At 33.6% G+C, this 27,833-nt stretch overlaps 3 protein-coding genes across 3 annotated transcripts; 2 read left to right on the top strand and 1 right to left on the bottom strand.

The window, feature by feature from the left end:
* Positions 1-3,215: 3,215 nt before the first annotated feature.
* Positions 3,216-6,308, top strand: LOC148622685 (uncharacterized). Its single transcript, XM_088572742.1, has 5 exons — positions 3,216-3,493; positions 3,689-3,954; positions 4,250-4,610; positions 5,243-5,434; positions 6,040-6,308. The coding sequence occupies exons 1-5, from the start codon at positions 3,424-3,426 to the stop codon at positions 6,243-6,245; spliced, it is 1,095 nt and encodes a 364-aa protein (XP_088428868.1). The 5' UTR covers positions 3,216-3,423; the 3' UTR covers positions 6,246-6,308.
* Positions 6,309-12,673: 6,365 nt separating this feature from the next.
* Positions 12,674-16,517, top strand: LOC148622684 (U6 snRNA-associated Sm-like protein LSm1). Its single transcript, XM_088572741.1, has 4 exons — positions 12,674-12,762; positions 15,082-15,150; positions 15,655-15,770; positions 16,130-16,517. The coding sequence occupies exons 1-4, from the start codon at positions 12,717-12,719 to the stop codon at positions 16,298-16,300; spliced, it is 402 nt and encodes a 133-aa protein (XP_088428867.1). The 5' UTR covers positions 12,674-12,716; the 3' UTR covers positions 16,301-16,517.
* Positions 16,518-23,788: 7,271 nt separating this feature from the next.
* LOC148622683 (uncharacterized) lies at positions 23,789-25,666 on the bottom strand. The gene is made up of 2 exons (XM_088574139.1): positions 25,474-25,666; positions 23,789-24,153 (listed from the first exon to the last, which is right to left on the bottom strand). The coding sequence occupies exons 1-2, from the start codon at positions 25,664-25,666 to the stop codon at positions 23,789-23,791; spliced, it is 558 nt and encodes a 185-aa protein (XP_088430265.1).
* Positions 25,667-27,833: the final 2,167 nt, after the last annotated feature.

Genomic DNA, 27,833 nt, shown 5'->3' with positions numbered 1-27,833 from the left:
ACCATAACGATCCACGAGTTCATGATGACGACCATAAAACTTCTGTAGTGATGACTTCAATCTTGTAGCAACATAACCATGTTCCAGAAGCCTATTTGTTGGAGTTGTAGCGCGATACAAAAAGTCTGCGTAGTTTCAGTAAGCTCTGGCATAACGTATGAGTTGTGATATGAACACTCCATACACAGGTGCCGAAAGTGTTCAATGAAACATGTATGTGATAGCATGTGTATGTGTCTTGAGGACAGGGTTAGGGCTGATTACATTCAAATGTAATCGAATACATCTTGATAACAAGTGATTAAAAGATAAAAGATTAAAAAATGAAATCGATTACGTCATAATTACTCATAATGTCAAATATAATCGATTACATATGATTACTTTTGTCAAAATAATCGTGATTACATTATTATTTGAGATAATTCCACGCATGAATAAAAAGAATTACTTCCTCAGCATAGGTAATGTAATGACATATCTAGAAAAAAATAATATATATAATTTTAACGCAGAAGGAATGATTTAAATGGTGTATCATATACATAATTTCAAAGCTGTGGTTAACATGACTTTTGAAAAAAAATATTTTACTCTTATTAGTTGACCAGGTGCATTTCACTTAGATTAGTAGACTAAGTGTCTGTTTAAGTTAGTTGACAAAATTTGACAGATTGTACAGCATAAGCAAAGTTTAATACAAACAATAGTATTGAGTAATATGTTTATGTTTATCTACATTAATGACCATTAATTTACTCTTCAACCTTTTAATTAACTTATGGTTTACACAGACATCGTACATGTGTATTGGGTTAAATGGGAAAAAGCTTGGTTCCCTGATAATGATTATGATAATACATTTAAGTATTGAATTCCAATAATTTGATCTCCTCATAATCTTTGGATTGAGATACAACAAAATATATTACAAATGAAGATAAAATGCTACATATATATTCACCAATTGTTTCACATTTTTTATGTCGACATTATAACACGGAGGATTTTGCAAATATGATTTTTCAAGTGTTTAGAATTATCTAAATGCTAAATAAGTAAATTTGTAAATAAGTATAAATAGAAATTTAATACATTTTGAGTCGTACACCACTATTATCTATTAAGTAAAATGTCTAATAGTTATTGACGATTTTCAGTTGCTAAAATCCATTAAAATCTTAAGTATGATGAATTATGTAAGAAAGGAAAATACTCTTTAATAGTCTATTTTTACAGAACAATATTTTGGGTTATGTAATTAAAATGTAATCAAAAAGTAATCATGATTACACCACTATTTCACCTACTAATTGATTACATATGATTACTTGTAATCATTAAATACATGGATGTGTGATTACATGTGTTACTTATGAAAATGTAATTATTACAGCTGATTACGATTATTAATAAAAAAAAAAACTTGACTAAGCTTTTACCAAACCAATGGAATTCTGGGAGCAACAGGTATTAGGTAGGTAGGTTCACAACCTATGAGTGAATTCAAAACAGTAAATCACTTGCAATCACACTATGATGAAAAAAAAACTTTATAAGAGCATCTAAGCCTATAGGGTACTGTCCTAAACATGCAATCTAATTAAAATTAGATTGCTAAATGCGGTAAATATATAGGTACAGGTAATTTAGTCGGCTTTGTAGTTACACCACTTTATCGTAACCAAATCTAATGCTTCTCCAATTATAATTTTGAAGGGTTTGATCAACGTAAAACTGTTGTTTTCGTGATTTTTTTTCTATTAATAAACATTTTAGCAGTTTCTGCTGTACTATATGACTTGATAATTACATTAATATTAGTGTCCTTCCTACAGCAGACCTTTACATTACTTTGTTTTGGCAAAGGCCATTTTTTCTGAACTATTTGTGTAACTTGAACAGTTGACGGTTGAACGTTCATTTAGTTCAAGTTTAAAAGTACTTACTTTTTAGTTGACAAATTACTGAGAAAAAGTAAATGTCTAATTGAATTGAGAAAAGGCCTTATAAATCGGAATATCGTATTTATATAACAAAACAAATTGCTTCATTGATAACATGCCTTTCTACTGAAGTTAGATCACAGCATGACAGCATTCTGGTGTTAGAAACTAATGGCATGGTCTTTAACTATTTATAGCATGTAGTCGTAGCTTGATTGTCAGCCACTCTAAAAGGAGCCGTGCCCTTTTTCACTTTACCAGTAGAAATGTGTAACGCAATTGAATGATTAAAAGTACAAATGTGTAATTACTGTTAGTTGGATATAATATAAGGTTTAACTAATCAATGTTGACAGCATAAGTACTTATTTCTTTTCAAATGGTTTGTACTTTAACACCTGTCCTGGCTCAAAGTAAAATATACAAAACATGTGAAGTCTGAAAAGTAAAAATATACTTTTAATTTACAAAATTTCGTGTTTTAACAATGAAATTTCGAAAATTGTTATTGTCTTTCGCATTTATAATGCACACAAAAATAAGAAAACAAAAAAACAAAAATATAAGGGCTCTTCCTTTCATCACGATAATCGATCCTCGCGAAAAAGGCATCAACGCCAGAAGTGTCTCTTCGAGGACACTTCTGAAGTTCGTTACTGTTTTGCTAATTTAAAGATTAAGGCTTCCAACAGATGTCATGACTTTGAGGGGAATTGTGTAGTTCGTGAACACGACGACGTGATATTCAAAGGACAACTTCCGTGTCGTAAGTATGGTGAATGACGCTAACCGCCTACTGCATCGTCTCTGAATATCAGATGTTAATAGTTACAAAAATGCATCTGTAGTTTGATCTAATGAATTTGATGTTTTGAAAAAATATTTTATGCAAAAAGTGGTACTCAGAGGAGTGACTTGGTTATTATGTGCTAAGTTATACGTAACTGTGGTTATATTTGATGTAGACGCAAATTTTAGGTGGAACCTTTCCCCAAAAACAAAAGAGATGAAATTGCAAATTTTGAGCCTACATAGAAATAAATTATGCGTCATCAGATATTGGTATCTATGATGACTAGACATCCTCCTTCAGAAATAACAACAAAACAGCCAAATACAATAGTAACATATTATTGGTCTATCTTTAATTTACGCAAAGTAATTACCATCTTTCATTCTGCATGTCTGTTGTTACTTTCTCTAATGCCTTACCGGCTAAACAAATACCCAAAATAATCAGTGTAATACCCATTGATAGACATGTTATGATTTCCCATTCAAAGTTTATATAAAACTTATCAAGATATATGTTATTTTGGACAAACAATTTATTTTTACCTCTAAGCGTGGAATATTCGGGTGCCATTGGTGAAAAATCACGTGGTATATATTCTTTCTGTCCCTTACGGTTCCACATTTCTGGTATAAGCTGATACTGATCAGAACAAAATGGTCTAAATGGATTTGAGCTTCAGAGATGGATTTTATGTATTTTGAAGTTTTCTTTATAATAATTATACTGTACATTGAGGGTTCTACTGCTAATAGTGAGTATTGGATTTGATTGCTTGCGTTTTTAAGTAACGAATGCATGAAAAAGAGGGTGCTGAAAATGTCTCGATTTCATATAAAATTTGAAATTATTTATTAAAAAAATACATGAATTTTAAAGATACAGAATCCATTTGTTCTCTACATATGTAGATAATGATATAAAAGATTATGCTGATTTCTATTTGTAGGACGAACAAAACGTGACTCTTTGTTTCCCTCTTTGTATCCGAGTGGCGTACAGCTATTAAGTCCAAGTTCATTTGAGACTATCATTAATTCATCTATACCGGTAGTATGCTCAAATAACGGCAGAAAGAGGAGTATATCCTTGAACCCAGCAAGTTTACATGACAAACTGGTCCAGGAGGGAGGAGTAATGATCCCTCATTTGATGGCCAGTGAGGACGAATCTTCAGAGGGATTTAAAAATCTGCTCAATTTAGGGACGTTTCCTGTAAGTTTGTATTTAATGCAACATAGATCTTTCAATCTTTGATAAAAGTAACCATTGTTGATTTTCCATTAGATTAATCATGAAAGATTGTATATTTATGTGGTGTCATAATTCGGTTTCAGTATTTATTTTGTTGTTCTTCGTTTGTTCTTATTTAATAGTTTCTAAATTAAAAAAGAAGGTGATGGTGTTTCCTGTAAAATCTTCATTGAATGTAAGTGAAGCCGCCTACAATCCTCATGAATGAATAGTAATGTTCTTGTATATAGTTATGTATGAATATATTTAATTGTAGATTGAGGAAGAAATAGATCACCATTTTACCAGTACAGAATCTCCATTATACAAACATAAACTAGAAGAGGACCTGAAAAAATGGTCCTCAATAATTAACATAATTAAAAGTGCAAATAAGTCAAAAAGTGCAAATTCGAACTTTGGAAATAACAGCGTTGCGAGTGGTGTGACAACGCTAGGCAGTAGTTTAGACAGTACTTCTTCAGTACAACGAAAAATATCTAACTTTCTTGTGCAAAATCAAATATCATTGGACCAGTTAAAATATTATGTAAATTCAATGGGGATTACAACAAACCCTAAAATTTTAATGTCATTAGAACGTGGAAGAAATAAAAGAAAAAGACGTGACAGCAGTGGTATGTATGAATAAAGAATTATACTATTCTCAGAAATTAATATATTATTAGCAGTAAGTTGGTTTCACAATAGGGAAGTTAGCTTTGGTTGTTATCATTAATTACTGGTATTTTGCTTAAAAGTGTTGCATTCGATAAATGTCGGGAATGGAGTAAAGGGGAACTCATTGGTGGTATTTTAATAATTCCTTATAATCCCAGACGAATGTGATTGGGTGTACAATTTGTTCTTCTACTCAAAGTAAATGCGTGTATAGCGGGCTTTAATTTTCTTTTGGTCCTTATCTTTGCTTCTTGGCTCTGGAAACATTTGTCGTATAATTTCATATCGCAAGGTAATGTACAAGGATACCCTGGTTTCGTATTTGTAACCAGACAGAACATTTATGATGCTGTTGAAGTTCTGTGCTGTCGGATATCGACACAAGATCATTTTCCACACATATTGATGCTAAATGGACCTTACTTTGAGCAATTAAATATTTCGAAGATTTTAATGCAAGTACATTGTATCTGAACAGTTACCATTAGTAAGACATGTATAAATTATGTAAACTGTATTCGTCCTCGATCATGTGGATTGTCTAACAGCATATCGTCTCACTGAAACAACTTCTGTATATTTTATTCAGGTTCTACAACTACTGTACAGTACTGTATCTTAAAGGGTGCTCCTATAGCCGAAAATAGTGACCTGAGGAAACTATGTAGTGAATGTGGAGCCACTACCATACTCCCACCAGATACGTTTCCAAGAACCATCAACGAAGTTCTGTGTCGTAAAGGTGGAAGTGAGGCATCATGTTTAACAGTTGATTCCATAGGTAAGTTGTTTGTGCTATTGTTTTTTATGCGTTTACATTTTCCTTTACTAGATCGGCAATTCTTTATCAATGCACACACTAGTCACATACTATTATACATAATATGATGCTAAAGTTATTGAAGACGTAGATACAACTCTGATCTCAACTTATACAATGATAGTGAGAGAAAAAAAAAAGAGATAGATGTCACGAATATCATAGCAACCGAAAGGAAACACATACTAAATAAAAAGAACAGTCCAGACTCCTACTATACGGATAGGATGAAACTCCATCAATACCCTTGGTATTATAGCTAACAGAACATGGACGATATTAACGATAATGGTAGCAAAAGCTATTACTAGAATTTTTAACTCCACTTTATTTCCGCACTCTACAAACATCAGTTTTAGCCAATGTGACTTATCACTTGTAACAGAGCTATTGAGAATGCCGTTATGAGCGAAACCAGCCACTTTTAAGAATCACGTTGAAAAAGAAAGAGTCTTTGATCCTTTGATGTTTTTTGGTGCAACTTGAAAACACCACACTTTAAAAATCAATTTAAAAGTTTTCAGTGTATTCTTTTTCAATATACATGTATTCATTTCCATTTTCAGCCCATGGGGAATGTCACCAGGAAACCCTTACCGAAAAGTTTCTCCGGCGAGAGCAAATTCACTGTAGAATAGATACAAAGACAGGGGAAGAAATCATGGTACAACAGTGGAAGCCGTACTTCCAAAAAATAAGGAATGGATGTATCTGCAGTATTGACAAACATTCGCAAATATACGCACACATGGAGAAACCAGTATTTGGCTAAACAGCGATGCAGTATTATTTTATTGGTCTTAGTTGAAGTTTGATATAAAAAAATGTTGATATGTTTTGTATTTTTATTTCAAAGAAATCGAATGTACTCTTCGAGTAATGATAAAATTTCATAACCGTTACGAGCCAATCAAAGATAAGTAGAGTCATCTTGTAAAACTAAGTCAAATCCGCTCATCTATTTAATTTGATGCTGAACTTGACACATTTCTTTATAATTGCTAAGAATGGGAAGATAGACTTCTGGAATTCGACTTAAACCATATTTAGTTGTTTTAGTTTATCTGATTGGAAATCAATGTTACAAATATTTTGACGGATCGTGATCAAATTGTTTTAATTTGAAGAATTCACCCCGTTTTAACAATGACGAGTATACCACTTCATATTGGAATTTTTAAACATCCAAATTTTAAATTAATAAAACAAGATAGATGGGTGTTTTTCATAAAAACCTTTGTGTATGTTTCATGATGTTTGGTTTAAAATCCTCTAAATACACAGACAACACCCTTAATAACTGATTAAGATCACAGGGTATCCAGATAAAGTAAGAGATTTGTATTTCTTATTAAATTCTGAAGGAATTATGTAACTGCATAGTATAATTTATGTGCTTCTTTGTGTATTGGATTATAAAGCTGTCTGTTTCTCTAAATCCTTTAATTCTTAAACATACAAATTCAAAGAAAATCCTAACTTCATAATTTGACAATGTGTTTACTGGTATTTCCGCCTATATTAGGTAACAACAACACAGATGTTCATTGATTTCCTTCTTTACTACATATGTCCTATTTCTTATTATTTAACATGGGGTTTAACTAGTAAACTGAACTGGCACACTAGCTGACAAGTTGAAATGTCCCGGTTTTCTTTCCGGATCTGAAGCTGAGATATAAGATTAGTTTTACACGATCTCTTGGGGAAATACCTTTCGTTTTATTTTGTTTTACTCGCCATCCGGGTTTATTGCGGGAGTCCTTCGTCCAACTAGGGTATTTTCTTACCTCCTTGAACCCGATTCATTAATTGCCTGATAAAATGTGGATCAAAGTAGGGGACATAATTAAAAAGAGTAAATCAACAAGTCTTGATGAAAACCGACTTTGGCAATTATATAATATACTGAGTGGTAATTTGATTTAAAAATTTGGACCCTTGGTCCTATTAAGATTAACAACCTTTTAATGAGACCACAAACAAGAAAAGTTAGTGTGTTATATCGGGTCATACAATACCGTTATCAGTTAATATGATTGATATATATATATTGAATGCCATGTTGATGGAAAGTATACAGATTTAATAGCATGCTTCGACATGTGGCAAATTAATTAGATTTTTTACAGCGGACAAATGGTTAAAATGACTTTGACCCTTTATTCTACAGTTATTCTAGTGCCAAATTGCAGCTTGGCCTAGATTGTAGTCATTCATTTTTCATACTTGTCATCAATCACGCTAATATCAATGTGAGCAGAGGTCGACGACTATGACTGAAACCTTATGTATATGCTTGTAGAAATCGCATTTGATGCTCTAGATATAAAGCTGAAATATAAGGGTTTGTTGCCAATAGATTAAGTCGTCATTTCAAAAGTTCTATGATCGTCACCATAACCTAAAGTGCCCGTTTGCTATTTGGCCTCAATCTATCATCAATTTCCACCCTCTTTAAGTCGCCTTGGCCTTAAATATCGAGCAGATCGGTATGTGTTTTTCAAGGAGCAGAACTGCTCGCCCTTCTGGAACTGAAAAGGGCGGATCCAGGTCTGTCCGGGAGTTGGAACCCTCCAGTTTTAAAGATTGAAGCAACATCAATTTCCTCTCTGGCGACTTCGTTTATACATAACGTTCCCAACAGTTCCTCAAAATCCACTTATTACAGTCCCTCGATAATTTTGACAGAATGTATGATATCATGTCGTGTGATAGATTTCGGTTTGTCGACTTCGACTTATTGTTTCCGAGTCGTGGAGTGGGATGTCATTTAGTGACCTTTCGCGGTAATTTGTAAGGATCTTCTCTTGATTGAACCTTTGGCGGTACTTCTTTTTTGAAAAACAAAAACAGCAACAAAAAGTGCCAAAAACGGGAATCATCGCGATTTGTTGAAGTGTCTTGTAGACATCTTAATTATCTCTTATGCAAATCTTTGTCATACATTATTTTTCTTCGGACCTAAATGTGAGTACACCATTATCTTTATTTTATAAGTTGTTTTTTTTTTCGACGCAGTCGGTATAGTTTCGCTTTTTACCCTTTGACCTTAGAGACGCTCTTACATGGAAACTTAAGTCACTTGATCGCTATTCTGTTTCTCGATTGGCCAAATACTGATAACTTATATTAGGGGAGTTCGAAAAAACTGCATAAAAAATGAAACTGCGTGCCATGTGAAATGTAGAAACTTATAAGTTCAAAGAACAAATTTTAGTGCGTCGCCTATCTTTTTTAAAAATAGTACTTGTTTTTATTTGAAAAATGATATACTGATCTCCACTGATTTTTTATCTGTACTTAATGATTTCCTTCACCATTAAAACCGTGATAGCTTAAAGAAAGAGCAAACACGGTTATTGAGAGAGTATGGTTATAATTCAAGGATAGCTAATTATGGTAATATCAAGGTCAACCGGTTAATGAGGAAATATGGTATGCGAGATCTAGGGCAAACAAGCATATAGAGAAAGTGGTAAGATCAAAGTCAACGAGTATGATCAAAAAGGGGACAACTAAGGTTAATAGAATAGTTTGGTGAAATCAAGGTCCACCAAGGTTAATTAAAGAGTGTCAGTTGTTAAAATCAAGGTCAGCTAAGACTGACTAGAAAGAATGGTGAGATCATGTCAGAGATCAAGTACGGTAAAACCAAGGTCAACCGAGGTTACGGAGCAACCATTTGATTTTTAGGGGGGCTAGGATTAAATTTGAAAAAAAGCCAGGATGGTAGCATAATGTAAAAAAATCCAGGACAGGCTGGAATCATAAATAAAAAATAGTCTTCACACAAAAAAAAATATCCAGGACGAAAAATTTGATCCTAGCCTCCCCTAAAAATCAAATGGTTGGTCCCTAAACGAGAAAATATGGTAAGATGAATTTCAACGAATCAAGGTCAATCTAGGTTAACGAGTGTGTTAGGATCAATATAACGAGAAAGTATGATGACATATTTTCCACTGTGTATATTTCTCAAAAATTCAGTTGATAATATTAAATTATATTAAATAGCTTAAATAGCTTACGGTTTTGAATCAAACCCAGTTGTTCATGGTTTTGAAAACACACCAGACTACACCGGACAACATATAACATCAGGGGCGGATCCAGGATTTGAGGTGGAGGGGTGGGGGGCGTTAATTGAATTAAATGCAGTGCAAAGAAAGGCAGAAAATATTATGGGGTGAAACTTGTGGTAATTTGTTTTCTTACCGATTTAGGGTGGGGGCGTACGCCCGGTACGCCAGTCCTTGGATCCGCGCCTGAACTTGGTAATGTGAGATGGTAATGGGAAGATTTTATTAAAGAAGGAAACTGAAATGGGAAGTTACCAGAATGTTATTAATTAAAAACAAAGGGATGATATTAACTGACAAAACTAATACTATTTCTAACCATCAGTGTTTATTGCAGACCATTTGATCTCCCTGCATAAATTATACAACTTTAAATATGAATATTTCATGTCTGTCTGCATTTAAACACTAAATATCTATCATATTATTATTATTGAAATACGCTACATGCATACAAGTGTTTCAATGAGAAGCCTCTCATTAGCTGCATTATATTTAAAAACATCGAATATAATTATGCTTTCAGATAGCCCAATGTACATACACTAACACACCATTTAATTGAACTGAAATGACAGGAAATCATCGGGAAAATAGCAAATTTTCGCCCAGCGCCCTAGACCACTCGCCCAGGCAGGCTATATAAAAATATAGCTTTCTTTCAGTTAGCCCAATGCACATAAAGTATACTAAGACACAAATTTTGCGTATGAGTTCATGGCGAGACCCCATAATATGTAGTATCTAAAATTGAAAATTATGCCAGTGTCTGATCACCACATACAGAAAAATGATATCAGTGCGAAGCAGTAAGATATGTCACCAATATTAGAAAGAAAGAAAGAAAGAAAGAGAGAAAGAAAAAATATAGATGGAACAATACAGGCAGTCCCATCTACAATGCCCATCGCCAGAACAACTCATAAAAAACCAGCGAACCACAATGCTCCAAAATATATCGAAGAACCTTATCTCATTTGATCTTGGATTCTACACTCAGGCGCCAATCATTTTATCAGCGAAATGGTGACGGGATCAAAAAATAATCCAAACTTTTCGAAAAAAAATAAATACAAACAAAATCCGCACTCAACAAAAGAAACACTTCCATGAACCAGGGACTGTACATTAGACTCCATGCATAAAATGTCCCAAATTCTGTGTGTTTGGTTCAGACGCGGGTCCTCCGGGTCTACATGGGGTCGGCCTCTCTCTAAAATTTTCTAGACACGCTTCGCTCGACCTTTTATTCTGTTTACGCTCCCTACCCTGAAATCCATAGATCAGCAGGGACAGTGCACACCCTGATCAGCATGGTGAGTTTTAACATTCTATATACTGCTACCACATTCTCCAAAGAAAGACAGTGGAAACCATAAATCTGTGCTATCCTCTTTTGGTCTCTATAACAAAGACGATAATTGTAGTCTACCGTCTATGCACTGGATTTCTAAAACCCACAAGAATCCATACAATCAACGCTACACAGATGGACCTGCAAAATATACCACTAAACCTCTTTCAAAACTTTTAACTTCTATACTCACAGCTGTCAAAGAGGGTCACAAGTCTACCACGACACTAGTTACTCCCGTAATGGTAATTTGTATTCAATGTGGATCCTGAAAAATTCGAAAGATCTTCTGGAAACCCTCAATTCTTGAAAGATTATTATCAGAATATAATAGCATTAAAACCCCTGGTTTCTCAACTCTTTATACTTCTATTCTCCATACTCTGTTAAAGTACACCTTGACACAATTATATAGTTCTTGGCAGAGATTCCTCCTACTTTGTAAAAATAATTCCAAATCATCTTCCAAATATACCGAAGAAGACGTTTTCAGAATGCTAGAATTTTTTATCAGCAACATATAACATCCAGTGTTGGCGCTTTCTTTCAACAAATGGCTCGTGTTCTAATGGAAACAAATTGTGCTCCTCTGACCTATCACTTCACTTTTATGAGGCTGACTTTATAGCTGATCTGATCCAAACGGAACATTGTTCAGCTAGATCCTTTTATCTCAATTTCCGCTATATAGATGGTGTATTGTTCGGTTAAGGTAGTACAATACGGTTAGGTCATTCCTGAAAATTTTGTCTCATTTTATTGAAATAAAGCTGTTTTGAGGCAGTCCGCACAGAAATTTCAAGTGTTTTGTCATAAAAAAGTGCATATTATCCAAATCCTTGGTGTGTGGAGGTTAAAGTCATTTATAAGTAATTTAGTGATTATTTAGTACAAATCAGGGGTGACTTTCCAAAACTAACAGCCAAATACTATGGGTTATAAAAATATCAGGCACTTATCTTGACCTACACTTAGAGAACGATGGTATAGGAAAAATATTAACCAAACTATACGACACGCAAAGTCTTTTCATTCCGTATTGTCAACTTTCCTTTCATCTGTGGCAGCCCCGTGCGGGTCCGAGTGTCAAAAGAATAGGCCTACAGCAACACTAAGCTTGTGGTAAAAGGCGACTAAATAGTGCTCAGAACCCTGGCCGATGGCTAGGGCGCTCTGCCCACCGAGCAACTGGGTTGTGTGCCCCAGGTGGTGGAATGAGGTACCCCTGGCATTTTACATGCTGGGGTCATCAGACCATAAAACGGAAAACCATATTGGTGCATCGTATTGGGGAAAATGTTACGTTCCGAGCACGTTAAAGAACCTTTCTATGGTATTCTATCGGATTGGAACCATTGGGCTCATTTCATGTTTCTTTTAGCATCCATTTCATTTTCATCGCTTGGATATACCTGAAATATTGCTGCTCGGGCGTTCAACCCCAAAAATCAATCAAACAACCAATCAATCAATCACCTGTGGCGACATCCCTCCAACACCTGCGGTTGTCGCGGCACCTGGTCCATGCTAGCTCCCAGTTTTTAGTGGAGTCCGAGTTGTTCATTTACTTTTGTTACTTTTTATGTATTGTTGTGGTTGTTTTTTGTTTTTGTTGTGTGTCTGTTTTCTATGTCTTGTCTTTGTCCCTGGATTACATTCTTTTGATTTCCGCTAGAATCTTGGTTCCCTTCATTACTCTATACAACAAGGACGAATTGGGATGGGGACAACTTATTCTTCAAATAAATATGTTGCACACATGTTACACTCCCCTGTCAAGAAGAGACCCCGTGTATTGAAATGAAAAATGAGTTACCTGCCAGGCACTGCGAGTTTGATTGAAGAGATAGATAGTAATTATCTTATTAATTTGTATAAAATACTAAGTTTAAATCTGACACCGACAGAGTCGGGTTTGGATGATCTGTTAGTGTTCATTCTTGTAATTATATCACTATTCTAACTTCTAAGACTAAACTGTTCGAATGTCCTCTTATCCTGCAACAATATGTTAAACTGAACCTTACCCCTACTTGCTCTAATCTAGATAATCATAACCTTCGCTGAGGTTTTTTTTTTTAATTATTTAATCTGACATTTATGCCTCACTCTAAGGGAGATGACCGAGCAAAATAAGAATAAGCTTAACGAGACAGCGTTGCCTAATTTAGACTACCTTCCCCAACTGATAGGTTTTGCCAAAGTTGTGAATGAGATTCTTTACTTACAGTTCTATTTTAAAATGAACGGGACTACAAAAAAGAAAAGAAATCATAAGTTTTTCAGCCATTGTTGTAGACAATGTTGTATGTAGTCCTAATTTCTTATGTTGAAGTATCCCATGATGAAAATTTGATGTATTTCTGAGTGAATTTCATGGTGTGTATGTTTGGTGTTTCAGTTCATTTTTGACCTTACATTATACAGGGGTTGATGAAGGCTATATAAAACTTGTTTAACCCCTCTGTAGTCATGCGCCTGCCCAGAGATGTTGGTCATTAATGTGTTTTTGTAATGTTATTTGACTTTTTAGTTTATTTTGAAGAAGTATCATCATCCTGTTACCATGGATTTTATTACTTTTGTTGTCTTGGCCTTTCATAGATTACCTTAAAGTGAGTTTACTTAAATATTTTCTATTTTTCATAAAGGTTATATGCTGGTGCATATATTACGTTTCACCATATCTGTTCCCTTTTCTATTGGACTGTGGGCTGAGAATGGTTGTCTTCAGGGAATGGCTTTTAAGGTAAATCAAAGACTGAAGTCTTCAAGGTCGCTAATTGTCAGATATTCTATGCTACTGATTTTGGCTTGCTTTCAACATCTGAAATGGCATGAATGTGATGTGCTCTAAAATCTGGTGACTTCCGCTAAAATCTTGGTTTCCTTGATATTATTACTCTTTAATAACCTTGGTGACCTGAATGTTTTTCAATCAAAACAACTAGTTATGAGGAAGTGTGGGTAATTTCTCTGAAATATTTAGTTATCTTTGGGTCGCTTATGATATTGACAAGGGTACCAGATTAGGAACCATATTAAACAACTGGTAATGGCTATATAGCCTAGCTGGCTGAGTGGTTTAGGGCGCTGGACTTAGTGCAGGCGGTGTTGCCATAGATGTCACAGCGGTATGAGTTCGAGTCCCGCGGAGGGAACATCCAAAAAATTTGCTTCACAAATTTGACAGTTCTAACATCGTTGGGAATATATCGGGGCCCTGATAATGTACATATAGTCAGTTGTAACAAGCCTCTATGTCTGAATTGAAAACTGGATAATGTTCAATGCCTACCATTCATCTTTTAATGTAAACTTCCTGTTCTCATACAAGCAAAAAACACATGTTTATGATATTTAACAGATACATTTTGATCTTGTTTGAAGCTATGACAGTAAACTCGACACCAATCAGCAGCTTTATGTGGAGTATTAATATATAATTATGCAAATCATATGTGAATGTGAAGTACTGAAATTACAAGTGCAAGAGGTCACTACCAATATTATCGACCTAAATATCACAGTTCTGATATTTTTCCTCCATAGATTGGTTGAATTTTCTATTGTTTGCATTAAAAATAATGCCAGGATTTGCCCATGATGTAGGATTGTGTACCATTTATCCCAGACCCCTCTTTCCTCACTGTATAAGCATGTTGCAAGTGTGGTATGCAGTATGCCAAGTGGCTATAGGGCTATGTCTATAATGAATCCTATAGGTCTATTATATATAGAATATTTATAGATCTGATGTTTATTTTAATCTCAATTTAGTTTCTTTGACTGAGAAGTAACCACATATGTCCATTATTACCTTAATAAACAACATATCAAATTTTAATTTCCGTATTTTCCCTTTAAATAAATTCTCAGGCACACTGTAGAAATGCAAACAAGACACACTTCAATGATTAAATTCATTTTTCTATCTTTTTCTGGATCAGAGGAAGGTCCTATGAATTACAATTTAGGCTCTTGAGAACATCAAGATATTTTATTTGAATATATAAATGTACCAGTCTTTTTTCTCCATTTTTAGAAAAGCTGTTAGTAGTATTGAGGGATGGATCAGAGGAAGGTCCTATGAATTACAATTCAGACTCTTGAGAACATCAAGATATTTTATTTGAATATATTAACGTACCAGGCTTTTTCTCCATTTTTAGAAAAGCTGTTAGTAGTATTGAGGGATGGTAGAACTTTGATTGGTTACTTAAGAAGTATTGACCAGTTTGGTAAGTATTTAGCAGAGCTCTGGAAATCTATGTGAGCTTTAAATTAAGCTTTCAGTAGCTGTAAAGTGTATACAAATATTAATGATATTATATACTACATGTATTGTTGAATTAATCAATCAATTAGGATGATGTTATATCCAGTAATTGATTATCCATTTTTTACATGTATTCATTATCATACCATTGTTTATTGAAGAGGGATTAAACAGAAGTAAATTATCTGCCAAAGTGATTAAGGTACCAGTAATGCTAGCCCTATTGCTGGTTAATGGGATAGATTTCAAATGATGCAAAGCTGTTTTTAATGAAAATGTATTCATTTCCTGCAGTTTCATGTAGATTTTTTATATTACTGTTGTAGAAATTTGATTATATATTTCCTAAAAAAATGTTGTTCAATAATTAAGAATCAACAAACTGAACAATCCAACAACATCCATCAAACTTGATACTCATTATTATAAACACCTTTACTGTATCCATTTATTCATTGTTTTTCAGCTAATCTTGTTTTACATAGAACCATAGAGAGAATTCATGTTGGGAAGAAATATGGAGATATTCCCAGGGGAATTTTTGTTGTGAGGGGAGAAAATGTAGTGCTGTTAGGAGAAATAGTAGGTTATTGTAATTGTGGATAAAATATAGATTAGAATATATATAGCTTTATATAACTATTTAATTTCTGTTTCCACTTTGCAAAACATTTTCAACTGGTAAGATTTTTTTTAATTAGTAAACTAGAAATCAGTTGGAATGAACTTAAAACCTTTTTAAGTTTCAAGGAAGTCTGAGCGATGGTCAACAAGTATCAAGCTATCATGTTTGGAAATACAAAATTATGTATCTTTCTAGTAGGACTTCATGGAACTGCTTTTATGTGAAGCATTAATTCTGTAGTTTTTCATGTCCAAAACACTGGTTAATGCATGTTACATGATAAATGCAGACTATTACTATTGCTTTAACTCTACAGGATCTAGCCAATGAGAACACTTTGCCTTTAGAGGAGGTATCTATAGATGAAATATTAGAGATGCAGAGAGAAGAACAACTTATCAAACAAGAGGAAGAAGAAAGGAAAAAGAAAGCTATGTTAGAACGTGGTTTACAACCTCACTCTGAGCTGCATGATGATATGTTCTGATTTCCTTTCATACTTTATTATTGTCAAGTGCAATATGGTACTCATTTCTTGAGTACATAATTTGCTGTCTTGAGAGGGTCTGAATGTTACTGCTTTTAGGTGGGTCTGATTATATGTAGCATGTATACCAAGGAATGGAAGATTAAGGTTACTGATTAGATATTAAAAATTTTGTAAAGATTTTCTTAGCTGTTGAATAAAAGAATATTCAAATGTATTGGGAATCAATTTTTATAAGCTACAAATTGATTTACACTTTCTATTTTTGAAAGTGTTGCTTCAATTTTATAGTGAAAAAGTATCACAAAAAGTGTATAAAATAGAAATTTTATCTCAAAAAAAAAAAAAAGAAGCTTTTTTGCCTGACGGCAGCTACGCGCCTGGCACCAGCTTATAACCTTAATACAAAGTAATAAATACTTTTAGAAATCACCAATTGAAGGTCTTCAACAAGTGTAAACACCTTAAAGTAAGCTCTGAAAGGCCCCAACAACAAAAGTAAGAAAATTCATGGTAGCAAAATGTGAAACCTGGGGTTGGCTTAAACTGGTTTTATAAGGCGTAAACCATCCTCTTTAATGTAAATAAAAAAATGAACAGAAACAACAAACATACCATAATAATACATCCAATTCTCTTTATGGAATACCTTTAACATACACCATATAGACACAATTAGATATCCAATTTAAGAAGGCTCACGGTTATTGAAATCTAGCTCAGAATATATTAAAATACCATCAAAACTACCAGCATTAGAAATAATTGGTCACTACAATTCCAGTGGACTGGATAAGGATTAGTAATGTAAAGTACTTAATAAGCAAAATTTGATGTAGTGCAATGCTAAAAAATGATGGGAGGCAATCCAGGGTCGAATATCTCTATTTGTGAAAACGAGGTTCAAAGAACAGACAATAATTTGAAAATCATATCCTTTTCAAACAAATAAATTCAGATTTATTTGTAAATCTATTTTTGTTTTTAGCTCACCTGGGCAAGGCCAAGTGAGCTTATCAATCGGAACTCCTTAGCCTTTCTAGTTACACAAAAGAAATACCTCGGAGGCACTAGGCAGAAGAAACTGTCTGGGATTTAACCGATCCAATACTAGAATTATAGTTTTACTGATTGAAATTTTTACAATTACTTTTCTTCCTAGTTTCTGGCTTCCTGCCAAAATTCTTGACAGAGTTACTGTTCTTTATTTCTAGTGATATCTCAATTTTTATTTGGATAGAACTACTTTGAGTCAAGTCTGACTACATTTCCACAAAATGTTTTCCAGGAAGGATTTCTCATTTTTGCATCTGAGGTTATTTTTTTTATTGTAGCAGAAATGGCCCAGTAGTTCCAATTAGTGAGCTTATGCCATCATTTGGCGTCCATTGCTGTGGGCAAATTTTCGAAAATCTTTTCTCTGGAACTACTAGACCAACAGGATGTAAACTTGGCATGATTGTTCCTTAGAGTACTGTGCACAAATGACTGTTGGGATTTATGATTCATGGAAAAACATGGCTGCCATTACAAAAAAATAGAACATAAGGGTCTGAAGGCAATTTTTTTGCAAATAACTCAAGAGAGCAAGAGATGGACCAATGCTAAAATTTTCAGACCAATATGTTAACTGATGTAGGAGTTATGGCCCCTGAAACAGCTTTTTTGAAATTTTAAGCATGTACAACTTTGAAAATCTTATTCTCAAAAACCATTTTACAGAATTCAATCAATGAAAGTTAGCATATTTATTCCTTGTTCCTTAGGGTATCTCACACAAAATGACTTTTTTTATCTGTGAAAAAACATGGCCATAGCTGTTTTACTTGAAAAAATAAATTTGTAGTGATTTTTATATGTAAACCACTATATTTGTATAAAATTATAATTGAAATCTTATCTACTTGTAGTCTAATTACTGAATATTTATTTAAAAATTCCATGGATAAAAAGAATTTTATTTGCAATGTTGGGAAGCAAAAAAGATATTTTCAATTATCTTTAAACATGAAAAAGTTACGATGATTTAAAGTTGATGATGCCCTATGCCACTCAATGGATTTTTTGCCAACCAAAACCAAATCACTGGTAAGTGATGACATTACAAATAACTCTCCTATAGGGTATGTGCTCAAATGACTTTTGTGATTTATAATCCACAAATAGATACAACTGCCTTACTAAAAATGGAAAATAGGGGTCGGAAGATGTTTTTTGCAAATGATTCCAAAACTGTTGCCTTAGGCAAAATTCTGGTTCAGGTCATAAAAATGATATTAAAAGCATTTCCTGCATTTTACAATTCAGTTAATTTTAAGTTTGTTTCGTTTTTTTCGTTTTTTTTTTTTTTTTTTTTTTTTTTTTTGTTTTGGTTTTTTTTTATTTGTTTTTATTTTTTGGGTTTTTTTTTTATGATCATTGTTATTCGTTTTACATTTTTTTTCTAAAGATTAGGTCAATTTTTGCCTTTTATGAATAGCTTTACATTTATTTTGGGGACTTTTGCAGCTTGCTTTATGGTATGGGTTTGGCCCATCGTCGAGGTCCGTGTGGTAGAAGTTGAATTGTCCGTTGCTTAGCATTTGGTTGATGCTTATCTCGTTGGCACATCTATATTTATAATGTTAAGGACAGTTGATAAATCCACCTAATTTTGTTCTAAAGATTGTACTTAAAGGAGACATGACAGAAAAAATTATAAAAACTATGGTATGTTAAGACACCAGTAAAACAAACGTTTTCTCATCAGGTTAGCGCTAAATAAAGTTAAAATGATTTATTCGTGTTATCTCGACGACCTAATTAATATGCATAAATGAAAACCGGAAGTAACTCCCACTTACCATATATGGAAGTGTTGTGTTATTGGTTCTCAATCTCCATTTGGGTGCATTGAAAATTTATACACATGCCCGAAAAAAAATAATAAATCTTTAAAAATAGCTTGTATATATAATGCAGAGTGGTCCAGTGATCTGTGTATGTGTCCGATAATCGAGTTTAGAAAGTGAGAATACTAAAAGTTCTTCTCTCGTTCCGAAAGAATAACATCTGTTTTTGCTTTCTCTTGTAAAATTGCAAGAAAAATGCTCTTTTCGTCCACGTGGCTTCTTAACGCAATTTTCTGTCGTCCAGTCAGTAATATTACCTCAATGTTTTTCTCTAGCACATGCCTGTTTTTTTTTTTGTTTTTTTTTTTTTTTTTTTTTGTAATTTGAGACTTGTAATTCGACGCCAGCATGCTTACAACCGAAGAGCTTGCATTGTCTACGGTTAATTCTCACCAACATATTTCCGCTTACAGTACAGTCTTGATGCTGGGACGAACTTTCGTGTCGTTTTACTTGCATTGGGAGATTTTTCCTATCGGATATTGCATTAGTAGAAAATGCCGTTTCTTTACCGTCTTTTTGGGTGAGAAAATCACACAAGAAGCACAATAAATTGCACCAGCAGATATAGAATAACGCATCCAATAGTGTTCTCTTAGCCTGGAAAATTGCAGTTTTCTATTCTTTGACCCCAAAAGCCTGCAAAAGTACAAATACTAGTTTTCTCCACAGACTTGTATCACTTTACGAGGTATTATATAGACGGATGGACAAGTGGCAGGCGGAAGAGAATAAGATTTTGGCAAGAATATTACGAAAATTTCTTGTAATGTGTAGACAAGAGAGCGCACCAAAGACCTTTGTAAGCGAGAACCACGGCACGGGTGGACACATGATCATGTGCAGTTCTAATCAAGCCTCCGGTATTGCTTAAGTTTAAACAACAACGAGTAAAAGAATGCACAATTTTTTTATTGTAAAGCGTCTTTTCCCTTTCACATAAAAAATGTCATTACAAGACAATAATATTCATATACCACTCCGTACAATTGTTCACTGAAGGTGAACGTTTCACCTATAAATACATGTTAATGTGAAGATAACATATTACTTGGTTGCATGTGTTTATTTAAAGAAATATTAACTGTGAGAATAAACAAAATCATAAACAACTCCGTCAAATTATTACACAGGACAATTCATTACACTAGATATTCTGACCCCCCCCCCCCGGTTCGTCGATAAATCCGACAATCATAGTTCCGTCTGAAAAATCTTAGGAGACCTGTCCATTTAACATCTTGCGGAAAAGATCGGGTTTTAGAAGAGTTGATTTTTAAAGAGCAGTCACCTGAATGTTTTTGGTTTTTTGGGGCTTTTTTTGTCTTTCTGTGTGTGCGTGTTTTTTATTCCTTCAAATTAACCATTTACTATTGACGAAAATTGGGGTTTAGAGTATATTAGTTAGTTACCTGCTTGTTCACAATATTTTTGGATCAAAATATAGGAATCATAACTGTTTTAGAAAAAGTTCAAAGCATATGCCCCTTAAAGATGAACGGTTGGTCCATAAGACTACTATATAGTACCATTTCATCAGAGGTTAACAGGAAAATTTTGTTGTCTAGTCTTTACTTCTCAGCTCTTTTTCGTATTTTTATTGGGAATATTTGTGACAAGATGCGCTTGTTTTTACATATTGCCACGTGCAATCAATAATAGATGTCCAGATAGGACTTACTGACACAGTTAACAAAAATCATATAGACGAAATATTGCAACCTATCAAAGTCCTAAAGATCGATTCAAAATATTCCAGATCCCTTGTTCAATCACAGGGGTTTGCTCCCACTATCAAATTTTCAGCCCGATTAGTGTTCGTGTTAATATAACGGGAGCAATCAACTCCGTTGTCTGATAAGGAAAGTGGAACTATTTGAAGAGGACAATCAATGTGAACAATCGAAATTAAAACCTTTTGAAAAAAAAATGGAAGTGCAATACAGTGTAAACACGATTCTTGGAGGATTCTAGAAATGAAATTAAAGTAATGGTATCATTACCTATTCAAAACTAATATGATTGTTCACACCCACTTTAAACTTGTAAAAGCTTAAGAAGAAGTCACAAATATTTAGTTTGTTCTTCATACTTTATAAAGAGTTCCATTTTCAGAAAATGAAGCCCGTAGAGTTGATATTCCGTATAAGGACACCAATACACAGATTGATTGATTGGTTAATTGTTGAGGTTTAACGCCCGAGCAGCAGTATTTCAACTATATTCAGGCGATGAACATGAAATGAGTGATGAAATAAAAATGGGATTGGACACAAGGATGATGGGGTCAACAAATTTTGAAGAGACTGAAGTAAGTTACTGTCACAAATATTTAGTTTATTCTTAATTCTTTATAAAGTTTTCCATTTTTATAAAATGACAGGAGACTGAAGCAAGTTACTGTCCTTAAAAAAGTCATTTAAAAATGCATACTGACAAAAAGACAACAACCTAAAGAACCCAATACTACAAACAACAGTTATTTTATGTTAATTGATGTTTGTGACAATAAAGCACATAATTTGAAATTCAAATAAAAAATTTTTCTTAATCGGACCAAAAGTAAAAAAATAATATGTCCCAAGAGACGAAAATACTAAAATAGTAAACACTATTTTCTTGTCTAAAATTCATAATTCAATTTCTTTTGTATATTCCAAATTTTGGTAACTCATAGTGGCAAAATCAAGTCATTCTTCCATTAAAATGTGTGTTTCTGGAATGTGGATACTTAAATATCAAAACATGTCATACAAACGCACGATCCTCATTATACTAAGTATCGAGATTTAATGTAAATGAAGATGAATCTGACATGCATTTGTGTGATATGGAGGTTGCAGTGTTAGTCTTGTTACTATTTGATTTGTCTACATCTAACACTGACAAGAAACACTTGAGTGTAAAACTTACACAGACAAAACCAATGTTTTGGGGACTATGCCTGTAGGTCAGCAACACACTTATCACGAATAAAAGGCAATAGAGTGAAGTAATAGGTTTGAGTAATGTTTTGTCGGGATATGATACAATTCAAGAGGTTTTTTGTATGAAAGAAAGGAGGATACTGATGGATTCACGGTATGACTGATTTCATGGATTTCCTACACTTCTGATAATATCATTGCATCCATAGGTTACTGCAGTACCCAGTCTGCGGATCGAGTACTCCATTCTAAGTTTATGTTGCTTAAAAAATTGATACTTTAGATGATGTATTGTATTACTGGTATATCTAAATAGTCCTAACTTCAAGAATTGGTTGCTTTTGATCTATCCAAACGAACTTGAAATTCAACAGACAACGGATACGCCTTTTTGGAACATGATCAAAAATAGAAAACTTTTGTTCATAACAGATATATAGAGATACGTTCAGTCTTTGTTGCTATCGTCCTTATAGAAATATGATATGAAGTTTCCATCTAACAGCTCCACTGTACGTAGTTTTTTTTTTTTTTTTTTTTTTTTTGTGTGCGGTCTTTTTTCCCCTTTTTTTCAATTTTCAATGTCGTTTCTTCAGGACTCAATAGATACTTTTGGAGTACTATGATTAATGAATTATTAGACCCGTTGTTTAAGATATGAGCTAGAAATGCAGAGAGTTGTGACTGTAGGAATGCAGACTTGGATTAAGTACCTGCCATTGTTGTTGTTTAGGTTTTACTTGGTAGGGAAAACCTCAGATGTCCTTGGTTTTCCTCTTGTTTTACTTAGTCCTTTACAGACTTTAATGTAATGTCATGACCATATAGATCACATTTGGAGAGACAGGAACTGTAAAGATGTGTAGTCATGGTTTATAGAAGCCACCCTTCAATGGTCAAGGTACAGTCCCATAATGAAGAATCGCCCATATCCCTCTGTAACAAATGAATTAGAAATAGTTAGGTATAGAAATTAAAAAAAAAAAGAATGCCAATTTGACCTTCCACTGAATGAGATCACACACCATGCAGCTCTAGCAACGATCCAACTGATTTGACAAGTGATTGCTAAGCAATGGGGAAAATACATAATCATAATTTGCATTTTTTTCAATGGATGAGTAAAAAAATGTTCTTAATTTGGAACATTTACATCTTTTCCCAAAAGATCCAAGCCCTCGCCTCAGTCATAACGTAAATATGTATGTGTGTGTGTGTGTGTGTGACAGGTACTTGGGGTAGTGAATTTTGTTTTGTTAAAAAAACGAAACCATGTGTTATATCCGTACGAAGTTTTCTGATATATGGGGTCGGCTGGTATTTTGGACCGTCGACCCCCACATAATAGAAAACTTCATATGGACAGTATAAGTGCAATATTTGTTGTTATAACACACGATTTCGTAATTTTTTTTCTTTCAAAAAAAAAAAAAAATCCCGACCCAGGTGAGTGGCTATGGAAGGTGTAAAGCAAAATCCTGTCCTATTTAAAAGACCCGTTGGCGGTTCCATAATTTTATTTTTAAAAAAGGAGGTTCAATCCAGAAATTAATAAAAGGGTTCGAACCCCTGCGAAACCCTCCCTTGACCCCTACCCGTGTATATAGAGAAAACATGTAACGCTATTAACAATTTTCAATACTCTTCTTTGTTGTTCTTTCTTAAATTTATTAGTAATAAAACGGCGAAACTTGATGAAACATAGAAAATCTCGGTTGTAGTCTTGGATCGGCAGCAGAGAGTGGATTGTAGTGAGGATATAAGGGAGGGTCAGGAGAATAAGATTCCTGTCCATTCATTTGTGATTTCCACTTGTTCCGACGGTTCTGAAACCAGACTTTTACTTGTGTTTCTGTCAGTTTTAATGTTCTTGCCATTTCTGACCTATCCGTACTTGACAAGTATCTTTTCATTTCAAAGGCTGACTCCAAATAGAATATTTGGTGGCGTGAAAATACTGTTCGAGTTTTCTTCTTGTGTCGTAATTTGAAATTGAGGTCAGGACTGTCACCACTGTCAGAGCAGCTACATGAACCTTAAAAAAATCAATGGGAAATTTTATTACTGCGAATATACAAACAAACAGTTCAAAAATTGATTTGTTGTCAAATAAAACCATAAACGTGAAGATGATCATCTTATTTTGTTCAGTGATGGAGTAGTTTTTTTTGTTTTTTGTTTTTTTGTTTTTTGTTTTTTGTTTTTTGTTTGTGGTTGTTGTTTTTGTGGTTGTTGTTTTTGTTTTGAATTTTCGAAAACAACATGTACATGCATATTAACATCGAATCGACCACGTTTTAATTTTGAAAGAAAGATACCCTCTCAATCATCATATTGCTCTGACGTCCCACGGCTGATTTGCCAGACAAGCTGTTGCCGTGGGACGTCAAAGCTTGTCCCCTTTTTGAACTTTGAATTCTGTTAATTCAAAGATGGATAGTAATTTGTTGCTGCATGTAAAACACACACCATTGACACTCTATATGAAATTTGCACACTGCTTACTTTTACAAAATATCACAATATCTTGAAACTTCATGAATTACATAATTTTCAAGATATATTGTAAATGTTGCAAATACCATACTTGTGCATCCTCTTTATTACCTAATATTGTATGCTGCGCTAATATTGAAAAAAAATAAATATATAACATTTCTAACATTTGTGTTATGACCTTATATTATAATTTATAAAGAAAATATTCTGAATATTTATTTATAATACGTGAAAAAAATGATGAAAGTTACTTATTATAAAGGGACTTCCAAAAAAATGAATGAAATCATAAAATACAACATGGGAAGAGAAGTCGAAAGTTACTTATCATAATGCCCCCCCCCCCCTCCCTAAAAAAAATATTTAAATAAAGAAATAAATTGCCAAAAAATAACAATACAAAGTTGAAAGATATGTTGAAAATTACCTATTTTAAAGGGATCTCCACCAAAGTTAAAATGAATAAAGTAACAATACTATATAAAAAAAACGAATGACGAAATACTGGAAGTCGGTATGAGATCTCCAGAGGTTCAAGTTAAAAAAATGTTTCGAGATGGGATAATTCAAACGGTTATGTTTCATTGATATATATTTATTTGATAAGTACAGAAAAAAGCACCTCACTAAAATTTTAATATTTTCATATTTTATGTAAATATGTTTGTTGTAATTTCTTTATTAAAATTATATTGAGCCTTCGATGAAAAAAAAATGATAAGAATTTTAAGAAATGCGTATTTTCCGCAAAATTAAAAGAAAGAGAAGACGAATAATTTGATAATCTCAATATATGTTTTACCAACCGTCTTGACTTTCTAAACTGAAATACTCGTTTCGCAGTGAAACAAAATACCTTGATTTTCGGTGGTACTTCTGTGGTTATGTGTACGGTCTGATTGCGGATCCTGGTTGGTCCTTTGGAGGTTATGTGTGTGGTCTGACTGCATGTCCTGGTCTGTACTGACTGTTCTGTCGTCTCTGTTCAGAATGTTTTCTATCAGGAAGGAATGTCCTTTGACGCGTTCTCCGCCTTCTCGGTCCCCCATCGGTCTTGCTATTCACTTTTCTGTAATTCTAGGTCTAAAAATTTTATATAACTGCCTTTATATCACAAACGGGGGAAATTGTGAGTATGTACATCAGATTATACTAGCTGTTAGGTACTCGGTGTTGATACTTTGGCTTCGTGTTTGTCAAATGCCCTCACAAAAACAACTTACGCGTAATAAATGAAATTAAAAGCAGCAAGGATTGGTCCTGGTCACTCTGACACTGACCAAAGCTTGATGGACTAGATCTTTGCGTGATAAAATTAATTGCTAGGGCTTGAAACATTTAGTGTAAGATGTTCAGAAACATTTGTTAAATCGGAGTCAAGTGAATGAGGCACCGATGATCATTGGTAGCAATTATGGACTGTTTTCTCTCGCGATGACAAGGCCGATAACACGATTTTCTAAGGGTATGGTGACCGCTGATTAATAACTTCTTGGTTTATCTTTCATCACACCCTCGGGCTTTCAACCTTAATAGGGCGTTAATAAGTATTATCCCTATAATATATATTCACAGATATTTATTAAACTGACCATGGAAGTCGTGAAAAAGAAATAACCAATCACACAAAAGGATTCAGACTTATGGTCAAGTGTCTTCAATCTTGATAAATGCTTCTAGTTAGCATGCAACAATTACGCTGTAGTTTGCACAGAAAAGTGACATTCGGAAATATACCATTGTATTATAGATTTGACACCGTATTTTGTTTGACGAGGAACAAATATGAAAGGTATAATTAGTACAGGTAAAATAATCTGTTCGACATATGGTGCTTGTGGTACACGCGCTTCCTACTGGAGACCAGAACAAGCTGCAGGCGTATTTGACTAAAATAAAATATAATGAAAAAAAAAATAGATCTACGTATAAAGTATGTTTTAATGAGATTTCGGAAAATATCATTTGTGTATTGCATCAGAATTATTCATATGTTTGATTGAACCAAATAAAATTCTGTTCTGTTCTTTTAACGTAAGCTTATTCCATGTTTTAGATTGTTTGTCTGGTAAAATATTGACGTATTTAGAAATTTACTTATAAAAAGATTACATAATGTCGTATTGTAGACCAATATTATCAAACTTGGAGTGCTAGTATTGCTGATAGCGAAAAACTCTGTCTATATATGTCTTACAAATATTGTTTTGAATTTGAACCATATCTGAATTATGATTTTGATACTTCTTTACTATGTAAGTTACATAGTGGTACTTTGAAGCTACAGTTAGAGGTTGGTCGTTGTGAAAATATAGAAAGAGTCAATCGTATTTGTAAATTTTGTAGTTTGAACTCCATTGAGAACGAATACCACTTTATATTAGTATGTCCAGCATTTAGACTTTTTAGATTTCGTTTTTTACCAAGATATTATTGCTCATGGCCAAATGCCTATAAGCTTAAAACTTTGATTGCTGCCAAATCTGACAATTTGACAAGAAAATTATGTTTGTATCTAACAATAGCTTGGAAACATAGAACAGCATTGTTACAGCTACTATAGTTAGTATTGTATTCAGCTTTGTTTGTTCTCTGCCATTTGTTGTATATGTAATATATGTATTGTACTATAGCAATCATGTTGTTAATGCAATAAATATTCATTCAACGAAGAGCATGAGTATCAGTCCTAAATCATAATGATTTAATACATTTCATCTCTCGAGGAATGTCTCTTCCTCCTTTGTTAACTAACATATCGGTAATTAAGATTGAACCGGGTGATAAGTGACAAGAAGATACAATCTATCACTTCCCCGCTATTGTGTTATGTTTTGAAATTAGATTCCGTCTGTATAGTGACCATTGAAATTATAACCGAATTGACCATCAAGTGAAAATAATACCTCCTTCAGAAGTTAGTAAAAACATTACATCAATAGAATTAAAGGGACGGTGTGTTAATGGAATGTGAAAATGGGCAGAAAGCTTATGCTTTTCAAGTTTATGTGATATAGTCCACAGGCATTTGGGGGCACGAATGGCTTTGACAACCCCCTTTTATCTTAAAAGCCAATATTTCCGTCCGATTCCTTAATATGAATTTTAATCGAATTAATTAATCGGACGGAAACATTGCTCTCGAGAAAAAAAAAGGTGGTGGAAACCATCCTTGCCCCAAGTGCCAGTGGAAGAGTTAATCAACATGAATCTGAA

This window comes from Perna viridis, chromosome 3 (genome assembly GCF_037379345.1).
Source record: "Perna viridis isolate PV_CMFRI_1.1 ecotype Kerala chromosome 3, ASM3737934v1, whole genome shotgun sequence".
In the NCBI taxonomy this organism is placed as follows: Eukaryota; Metazoa; Mollusca; class Bivalvia; order Mytilida; family Mytilidae; genus Perna; species Perna viridis.
Note: the sequence above shows the minus strand (reverse complement) of the source record. Positions and strands in the feature narration are given on the sequence as shown.

Excerpts from the sequence above, each read along its gene's own strand:
- LOC148622684 (XM_088572741.1), top strand. The coding sequence starts at position 12,717 with ATGAGTTACCTGCCAGGCACTGCGAGTTTGATTGAAGAGATAGATA. Across the intron at positions 15,151-15,654 it reads AAGAAGTATTGACCAGTTTG|CTAATCTTGTTTTACATAGA; the intron begins GTAAGTATTTAG and ends ATTGTTTTTCAG. Across the intron at positions 15,771-16,129 it reads TAGTGCTGTTAGGAGAAATA|GATCTAGCCAATGAGAACAC; the intron begins GTAGGTTATTGT and ends TTAACTCTACAG.
- LOC148622683 (XM_088574139.1), bottom strand. The coding sequence starts at position 25,666 with ATGGGGGACCGAGAAGGCGGAGAACGCGTCAAAGGACATTCCTTCCTG. Across the intron at positions 24,154-25,473 it reads AAGTACCACCGAAAATCAAG|GTTCATGTAGCTGCTCTGAC; the intron begins GTATTTTGTTTC and ends GATTTTTTTAAG.
- LOC148622685 (XM_088572742.1), top strand. The coding sequence starts at position 3,424 with ATGGATTTTATGTATTTTGAAGTTTTCTTTATAATAATTATACTGTAC. Across the intron at positions 3,955-4,249 it reads TCAATTTAGGGACGTTTCCT|ATTGAGGAAGAAATAGATCA; the intron begins GTAAGTTTGTAT and ends ATTTAATTGTAG. Across the intron at positions 5,435-6,039 it reads TTTAACAGTTGATTCCATAG|CCCATGGGGAATGTCACCAG; the intron begins GTAAGTTGTTTG and ends TTCCATTTTCAG.